The sequence below is a fragment of the Anolis sagrei genome, chromosome 6 (genome assembly GCF_037176765.1).
Source record: "Anolis sagrei isolate rAnoSag1 chromosome 6, rAnoSag1.mat, whole genome shotgun sequence".
NCBI lineage: Eukaryota > Metazoa > Chordata > Lepidosauria > Squamata > Dactyloidae > Anolis > Anolis sagrei.
This window is the reverse complement of record NC_090026.1, coordinates 38655118-38664965: the sequence shown is the minus strand read 5'-3', so window position 1 is coordinate 38664965 and position 9848 is coordinate 38655118. Positions and strand designations below refer to the sequence as shown.

General features: G+C 43.4%; 1 protein-coding gene across 1 annotated transcript; it reads left to right on the top strand.

Annotated features, from left to right (window-relative positions):
* Positions 1 to 3552: 3552 nt before the first annotated feature.
* EIF1 (eukaryotic translation initiation factor 1) lies at positions 3553 to 9444 on the top strand. Its single transcript, XM_060781001.2, has 4 exons — positions 3553 to 3779; positions 8020 to 8183; positions 8359 to 8460; positions 8722 to 9444. Exons 1-4 carry the CDS (start codon positions 3749 to 3751, stop codon positions 8764 to 8766), a joined length of 342 nt encoding a protein of 113 aa, XP_060636984.1. The 5' UTR covers positions 3553 to 3748; the 3' UTR covers positions 8767 to 9444.
* The last annotated feature ends 404 nt before the right edge of the window (positions 9445 to 9848 follow it).

Here is a 9848-nt window from a genome sequence, read left to right as displayed (position 1 = left end):
GGAACAGCCATGCCTTCAACCTCCTCTTAAAGACTGCCAAAGTTGGGGCATGCCTGATGTCCTTAGGAAGTGAGTTCCAGAGTCGAGGGGCCACCACCAAAAAGGCCCTCTCTCTCGTCCCCACCAATTAATCCAGCTTGATAGCAATTCAACAGATGTAGTTCAGTGCTATGGAATCCTAGGAGTTGTAGTTTTACAAGGATTTGATTGCATTGAGCAATGATATCAAACTGCATTAATTCTGCAACCAATTACGCCAATGCCTTAATTCAAGAAATAGTTTTCTAAGATCTACAGAGATACTCACAGGAACACCTCAGCAAGTGAGAGTCCAAAAGTGGCAGGTTAAAACCCAAAACCTCAAGCCATTTCTGATACCAAATGAGAGACTCCCTTTAGGGTAAACAGAAGACTGAGCGACTTGGACGGCGCTGAACAAACTGCGCTCTGGCACCACGAGATGCAGAACCAACCTTAAGAAATGGAACCGAAAAGCGGAGTCCACAACATGCGAATGTGAAGAGAAAAACCACAGGCCACCTATTACAATGCAGCCTGAGCCCTACCACATGCACAGTTGAGGACTTTCTTATAGCAACACCAGAGGCACTCCAAGTGGCCACCTACTGGTCAAAAGACATTAAATAAAATGGCAAGTTTTTAAACTTTGTGTTTTTTTTAAATACATTACTGTATTTTAAAAATACAAAATGTAAACACGTGGCATTACATGAAACAAACTGTACCCTTGGTTCACTTCTGATACCATAAATAAATAAATACATTCTATTCAACTGGTATGCAGAACACATCATGCGAGGTCCGGGGTTTGACGAATCCAAGGCTGGATTTAAAATGGCTGGAAGAAACCTTAACAACCTTAGATATGCAGATGATACCACTTCGATGGCTGAAAGCAAGGAGGAGCTGAGGAGCCTTCTAATCAAGGTGAAAGAAGACTGCAAAAGTTGGCTTGCAGTTTAAAAACATTTAAACATTTTAAAAAACCAAGATTCTGGTAACCGGACTGATTGATAACTGGCAAATAGAGGGAGAAAATGTGGAGGCAGTGACAGACTTTGTATTTCTAGCTGCAAAGATTACTGCTGACACAGACTGCAGCCAGGAAATCAGAAGACATTTACTTCTTGGGAGGAGAGCAATGACCAATCTCAATAAAATAGTGAAGAGCAGAGACATCACACTGGCAACCAAGTTTTGCAAAGTTAAAGCAATGGTATTTCCCCGTAGTCACCTATGAATGTGAGAGCTGAGCGAAGGCTGAGCGAAGGAAGATAGATGCTTTTGAACTGTGGTGCTGGAGGAAAGTTCTGAGAGTGCCTTGAACTGCAAGAAGATCCAACCAGTCCATACTTCAGGAAATAAAGCCTAACTGCTCATTGGAGGGAAGAATAGTAGAGGCAAAGATGAAGGACTTTGGCTACTTCATGAGGAGACAGGAAAGCTTAGAGAAGACAATGATGCTGGGGGAAAGGGAAGGAAAAAGGAAGAGGGACCAACCAAGGACAAGATAGATGGATGGGATCCATGAAGTGACTGGCTTGACTCTGAAGGAGCTGGGGGTGGTGACGGCCGACGGGGAACTCTGACGTGGGCTGATCCATTAGGTCACGAAGAGTCAGAACGAATAAACAACAACACAGTTATCGTGTACAGGAAAACCTACTGGCTGTTAGGAATTCTGGCCATTGAAGTTCAAAACACCTGGAGGCACGAAGTTTGCCCATGCCTAGTATAGATGCACTCTTACATAAATTTGTCATTTAAGGTGGAATTCATAACTCATCACATTGTATTGTCAAAGATTTTCATGACTGGAATCACTGGGTTGTTGTGAGTTTTGCAGGCTGTGTGGCCATGTTCCAGAAGCATTTTCTCCTGACGTTTCACCTGCATCTATGGCAGGCATCCTCAGAGTTTGTGAGGTCTGTTGGAATTATATATATGTGTGTGTGTGTGTGTGTGTGTGTGTATTGACTCAGGGCCCTTCCACACATATATGCACACACAAAGCACATATATACAGACTGGGCCACTGCAGCACAGACGACTTGCTTTGCTTTACGAAACATAGGGCCCTTCCACACAGCCCTGTATCCCAGAATATCAAGGCAGAAACTCCCACAATATCTGCTTTGAACTGGGTTATCTGAGTCCACAAATAACCCAGTTCTGCCTTGATATTCTGGGATATTGAGCTGTGAGGAAGGCCCCCCAGAATATCAAGGTAGATAATCCCACAATATCTGCTTTGAACTGGGACCCTTCCATGTAGCTATATAAAATCCATATTGAATTGGATTATATGGCAGTCTGGACTCAAGAGAACCCAGTTCAAAGCAGATATTGTGGATTCTGCCTGGATATTATGAATTATATGGCTGTGTGGAAGGGCATTGGGTTAGGAGTCCACACTGCCATATATTCCAGTTGAAAGCAGATGTGAAATTTTATTCAGCTGTGTGGAAGGTGCCTTCGCCTTCCAATAATTACCACAGCTACTATCTGGGGTTAAAAGATGGATTTATTTTTTCTGAGGGCCCACACAGCCCTATATTCCAGAATATCAAGGCAGAAACACCCACAATATCTGCTTTGAACTGGATTATATGAGTCCACAGACAACCCAGTTCTGCCATGATATTCTGGGATATAAGGCTGTGTGGAAGGGCCCCCAGAATATCAAGGGAAATACTCCCACAATATCTGCTTTGAACTGGGACCCTTCCATGTAGCTATATAAAATCCACATTGAACCGGATTATATGGCAGTGTGGACTCAAATAACCCAGTTCAAACCAGATATTGTGGATTATCTGCCTGGATATCATGAATTATATGGCTGTGTGGAAGGGCATTGGGTTAGGAGTCCACACTGCCATATATTCCAGCTCAAAGCAGATGTGGGATTTAATTCAGTTGTGTGGAAGAGGCCTTCACCTTCCAATAATTACCACAGCTACTGTCAGATTTATTTTCTCTGAGGGCCCTTCCACACAGCCCTATATCCCAGAATATCAAGGCAGAAAATCCCACAATATCTGCTTTGAATTGGGTTGTCTGAGTCCACACTGCCTTGATATTCTGGGATATAGGGCTGTGTGAAAAGCCTAGGGCCATTTTACATGCGAACAAAGGCCTCTCTGCCATTGCGCATTTTCCAATGCAAGACTTGCTCTCCATCCAAAGGACTTCCGCCCCGCCCTCCAGGCTTTGTAAGGAAGCGGCAGAGGACGCAGAACGCTTCGCCCCGCCCACTCGCGCTCTTTTGCACCAATCCCCTTCCTCGGCTGCTTTGCGCGGTTGACGTCACAAGGAAAGCCAGCCTTGCCCGGTTTACCCGCACTGCACGCGCAGGCGCAGTGGGAGAGGAGGAAAAGGAAAAAAAATGGGTCTCGCTGCGCAAATGTGACGGACAGGCGGCAACAATGCTTCTCCCCGCCCCCTCTTCTCCGGCCAACCAATCCCGTCGCTCGCCTCCCGGTGCGCGTTGACGTCACAAAGGCCGAGCGAGTTATATAAACGGCCAGTTGCGTAACTCCGCCCTTCCTGCTGCTGCTGCCTGTTTTCCTCCCCCGTCTCATTGGCCTCCCTTCACAGAGGTTGAAGAGCCGCCTTCCTCGCCGCCGCCGCCGCCACACCGTCTCGCCGCCGCCTCTTCCTCCTCCTCCTCCTCCTCTGCTGTTGTTGCCTCCGACCCGGAAAAAAGGGAAGAGAAACGCGTCGTATGTCCGCTATCCAGAACCTCCACTCCTTCGGTGAGGAGAACGGGAAAGGGGTTCGTTAGAGCTCAGAAAATGGGGGGGGGGGTCGTTGAGGGCGGAAAGAATAAGGCAACTCTGAGGTAAAATTGGATTTAAGGTCAGGGAGAGTGAGCTGGCCTCAAAATGGCGGCGGAGGCGGAAGCCATTTTAGGCCTTGAGGGGAAAGCTGACAGGAAACTTTTTTACGAAGGGAGGGGAGAAGCCATTTTGGTTTTCGAGGGGATTAAGAGGACGGTGAGGGAGCTGCTTGGGCAGAAGTTCGGTTGGGAAACTTAGGCTTTATGATTGAGACTTTTACGCGACAAAGAAGCCTTGGGAACTGTCCCGTTTCTGTATCGCTGTCCCGCATTGTTTGGCGGCTCCGCCATCTTGTTTTGAGGTCCCTTTCTTCCTTCATCGCTGACGCAGCGCCTAATTGTTGGCGGTTGCGTCATCCCCTCGGAGGGCGGGGCTGCCTCCAGGTCACGTGAGCAGGAAAGAGGAGGAGCCTCGCGGCCTTGGTCAGCAAGCGGGAGGGAGGGAGGGGGGCGCGGAGCAGTGAGTGCTTCCCAATCTTATGGGTACTAATCTATATAAATTAAAATGTAATGTTCGTTTGTGGGATTAGCAGAAGTCAAAAACCACTGGACGAATTGACACCAGATTTGGACACAAGACACCTACCAACCCAATGTATGTCCTTCACTCAAAAAATTGATTTTGTCATTTGGGAGTTGTAGTTGCAGGGATTTATAGTTCACCTACAATCAAAGAGCATTCTGAACCCCATCAACGATAGAATTGGGCCAAACTTGACGAACATAAAATACTGAAAGGGTTTGGGGGGGTGTCCTTTTGGAGTTGTAGTTCACCTACATCCAGAGATATCTGTGGACTCAAACAATGATGGATCCTGGACCAAACTCTACACGAACACTCAATATGCCCAAATGTGAACACTGGTGGAGTTTGGGGGAAACAGAATCTTGAAATTTGGAAGTTGTAGTTCAGGGATGTGTAGTTCACCTTACAAACACAGCATTCTGAACCCCAGCAACGATCGAATTGGACCAAACCTCCCACACAGAAACCCCCATGTGGGTCACTGCAACGCGTGACGGGGCGGCTGGTCTATATAAATAAAAATGTAATGTTCGTTTATGGGCTTAGCATAACTCAAAAACAACTGGATGAATTGATAGCACATTTGGACACAATACACCTATGAGGCCAATGAGTAACCATCACTGAAAAAAAAAAAACTGAAAACACAGCAGAAGATACTTTAAAAGCCAAAAAACAAAAATTACAACAGATGCGCAAAACCATATATATATGCAAACATATATATACACACAAAACACATATACAGAGACTGGGCCCCAGCAACGGCTAGTCCTCTATATAAATAAAAATGTAATGTTTGTGGACTTAACATAACTCAAAAACCAAATTGACACCAAATTTGGACACAATACACCTATCAGGCCAACAAATGACAATCACTCATCAAAACACTGAAAAACGCAGCAGAAGAGACTTAAAAAGCCAAAAAACACAAATTACAACTCTTCGCAACACCACATATGCACAAATATATAAACAGACTCGGCCACAGCAATTCATGGCTAGTAATAATAATAATCAGGCTGTATTTGTAACCCGTCTTACTTCCCTGAGGAGACTCGGCGGTTTCCATCAAAAGTGGCAAAACATTCAATGCCATAGTAAGATCAATCAACACAATAGATAAACATCAATTTAAACGAATTGACACCAAATTTGGACACAATACACCTGTCAGGCCAACGAATGACCATCACTCATAACACTGAAAAACACAGCAGAAGAGACTTAAAAAGCCAAAAAACACAAATTACAACTCTTCGCAACACCACATATGCACAAATATATAAACAGACTCGGCCACAGCAATTCATGGCTAGTAATAATAATAATCAGGCTGTATTTGTAACCCGTCTTACTTCCCTGAGGAGACTCGGCGGTTTCCATCAAAAGTGGCAAAACATTCAATGCCATAGTAAGATCAATCAACACAATAGATAAACATCAATTTAAACGAATTGACACCAAATTTGGACACAATACACCTGTCAGGCCAACGAATGACCATCACTCATAACACTGAAAAACACAGCAGAAGAGACTTAAAAAGAAAAAAAACACAAATTGCAACTCTTCACAACACCACATAGACACACACAAAACATATACACAGACTGGGCCACAGCAATGCGCGGCAGGGGATGGTAAAATATATGCTGGTATATCTATCACATTTACCAACATATTAAAAAAGCTGAGGGGCTAAAATGTAATAAGAATTTAGAGTGGATTGCTATGACAAAGGCCCCTTCCACAGAGCTACATAACATCCCACATCTGCTTTGAACTAGAAAATGTAGTGTGGACTCGGATAACCCAGTTCAAAGCAAATATTGTGGGATTTTCTGCCTTTATATTCTGGGTTATATGGCTGTGTGGAAGAGTCCCAACAGGGGTGCGGTAGATTTCCAGCATCTAAATGAGGGTATATCATTAAAATGTACCAATCTTCCTTTTCTCCATAAACTAAAGTGCATAATGGGTTTTTAGGAGTTTGTTTTTTTTTACAGGAGAGGGCAGAGGGGGGCATTTTTAGGTCTTTAGGGAAGGAGTTCCTGAGGTGGGAGGAGAAAAAGGCCCCTTCTCATTCTCACCAGCCGGGGTGGGACTGGAAGCAGGGCCTCCTCTACGGACTGCAGAACTTGTGGTTTGCATACAGAAATGCTGTATTTTAGATAATCTGGACTGAAACTGTTTAGGGTTTTATAGGTAATATTTAACATTTAGAAAGCACTCTGTGGACACCAAGCACAAAATAGCTGCACGCAATGACATCCTGTGGAAACTTACTGATGGTGCGTGGGGCCAAAATTAATACATGAGCCCTGGTCTTGTCTTATTCAGCTGCCTTCTTCCTGGTGGTTTGGAAGGGCCTTTAAATCAAGCAAAAGTTTCATAAGAACCACCATTCCTCTTAATGTTCCCCCAGCAACTGCAAGAATATCCCTGTGGGCAGCAAAATCAGGCAGTTTCAACTGGATGGTTTCCCATGAGTGTCTGCCTCCAGGGGCAAACCAAAAATGGGCAACTTGGAAGTCCCTGAACAGACTCCTGGCAAAATGGTACTGCCTAGAAGAATCCTCCCACCTTGTGTGACTGGAGCATAACAAACAGCTCAGCATCTGTATGCTTGCCCACAACGCCCTGACTCATGCACAGAGGAACTGTCTAAAGCTACAGACGATGCGGTAGCTTTTGCCTGTTTTAGTCTAAAATTATTTAGCTGCTTGTGCTTCCTCTATCAGTTTTTTAAACTTGTTTATTTATGCAGTGCTTTTGACACTAAATAAATAAAAGGACTGCATTTGCCACCAGTCTTAGTTTTTTGTACCGAAGGGTGGGATTTGCAGTCCTCAGTGCTGGGTTACTTTGCTGTAATCTCTCAGTTAACTGGAATTCTCAAGCAATGGGCAAAAATTGAAGTAATAACACATAAGAGAAGCTATCATTAATAAAAAAATTATTTCTTGCCCACCTCTCCCTGTCACTCTGGGCGGGTTACAACACAATTAAAAAACATGAACATTGCAAAAAGTCAACAAATAAACATATTACTATAAAAGATCTACAATTCTATAAAATACATATTAAAATACACCAAACAGACATCAAACCAAGGGCATGAGTTTAAGATTCATAGTTTAAAACTTGATGTATTAAGTTTATTTCGTCTCAATTCGCATTTCAATATTTATAGCATCTCCATCTTGCTCTTAAGCCACAATGGCTTAATAATCTCCATGAATGCTGGTTAAATGAGGGCTTTTCCACACCGCCCTTTATCCCAGGATCTGATCCCAAATTATCTGCATTAAAGTAGAATATATGTGTCCCCACTGCGATAACCTGGAATAAACATAATCTGGGATCAGATCCTAGGATAAAGGAGCAGTGTGGAAAGGCCCTCTGACTGCACTGAGATCGGTCTTATAATTTGTTAGAGTTTATAGTGAAGTAAAATGTTATTTAAAAGAATTGCAGTCTCAGCCCTCCATATCCATACATTTAGCAACCGTTTTCAAGAAGAAAATTCCAAAAGGGGAGTAACTCCCAAATGTCCTGACATGGATTTGTCTTGAATGTCAGGATGCTGTAGCTAATGGCCAGTATGCTTCCTTTCACTTTTCAGACCCCTTTGCTGATGCAAGTAAGGGTGATGACTTACTTCCTGCTGGGACTGAGGACTACATCCATATAAGGATCCAGCAGAGAAACGGCAGAAAAACCCTCACCACAGTCCAAGGCATTGCTGATGATTATGATAAAAAGAAACTGGTGAAAGCCTTCAAGAAGGTGAGTAGGAACAGGGATTTGCATCTTTTCCAAAAGTCGTTTAAACTACAGTAAGGAAAGCATAATAATGGAGGAAAGAGTTGTTTGTATTTTGGCATAGAGAATCTAGTCTATTACACAGATCTCAGTACATTCATCTAGGGATTTACTGTGTTTATTGGTCTTGTACTTGTAGAAATTTGCCTGCAATGGCACTGTGATTGAGCATCCAGAGTATGGAGAGGTGATTCAACTTCAGGGGGACCAGCGGAAGAACATATGCCAGTTCCTCATTGAGGTAAGAAACACTGGCATGTCCCTTAAAATCCTTGCTTTTAACTAATTTAAATAATCTCTGTTTTTTTAAAAATTTGTGAGCAGAACTAAGTTCTATAACATGAGGGTTATGGCAATTAACATAAACCCAATAACGTACAAACATTTTGGTTTCATCATGTATCAGTGTAATCATAGTTGTTGACTATGGCTACCGATTAAAAATCAGTATTAAAATACATTTTTACTAATGTTTGAAATCCTTTCTTTTTTCCTTCTGCAGATTGGATTGGCTAAAGACGACCAACTGAAAGTCCATGGGTTTTAAGTGCCCGTGGGTCACCGAAATCTCCAGGGAGAAAACATCCCTGCAATGAGAAATTCTTTGTGTCCCGCGTCACTAGTTTAAAACAAGCCATCTTGCATAATGTAATCGCATCAGGTTCCCTTTAGTCTGGACTAGTGTAACTCAGCAATGTAATAAACTGACAAGAGCCCACGCTGTGTCGTCTTGCTGTCCCTCATTTAAACCAGGGCCACTTGTGGTGTCAAGCCAGAAGTTTATTCTGCACAAGACATTTCTGTTAGAAGGCTCATGGATGTTCTGGCTCTGCTGGGGACTTGTCTATACTTTTAGAACACCTCTTGCTGCAAAAATTCAGGACAATAACTAGCAGTGTCTGTCCTAAATGAACTGTTGACAACCAAGTATCAAAAGGCAGGGGCTGGGTCTGATTTTACCTTGGCATATCCGAAGGAATCTCCCCTCAAAAGTATTGGGGGGATGTGGAGTTCAAAGACCCCTTGGGACAGGCACTGAGGTGATGAAACCAGATATACCAGTAGCAGGCTCAGAGTTGAGGGAGCAGTTTTTAATTAGGATGTCTTTGCAAAGCACTGCTTTAGTAACTAACAACCCTGTGAAGCAACCAATTTCTTGGTTTGAGTCCTGATGTTCTGTGTAATGTATTTAAACACTTATTTAAATAAAAATGATTTTCTGAAACAGTTTCCTTGTGCTTTCGATACCTGGGTAAAACATGACATTTGCTCTTTCTAAATAGTTCTGTCTTCCCCATAAATCAGTGATGTTAAGCTTGTTGACCCTCCAGTACTTTGGACTTTAGCTCCCAGAATTCCTGAGCTTTGGGCAAGCTGACTTAGGACTTATGCGGGTCCAAACACCTATATGGCCACATCTGCCCTAAATTGTGCCCAACTCCAGCACAGGAAAACGTCTGCATCTTTTCAGCAGGTAAGGCCGAAAATGAAGGAAAGTTTCACGAGATAATTTACCTCCTGGGATAGAGACCGGGCTTAATGCCACTATCTGGGGATGAACCTGTTAACAGCCTCAGCATTGTGATGCAATTACAGAGTTAGCTTACAGCATAATTAGATCAGCATTTG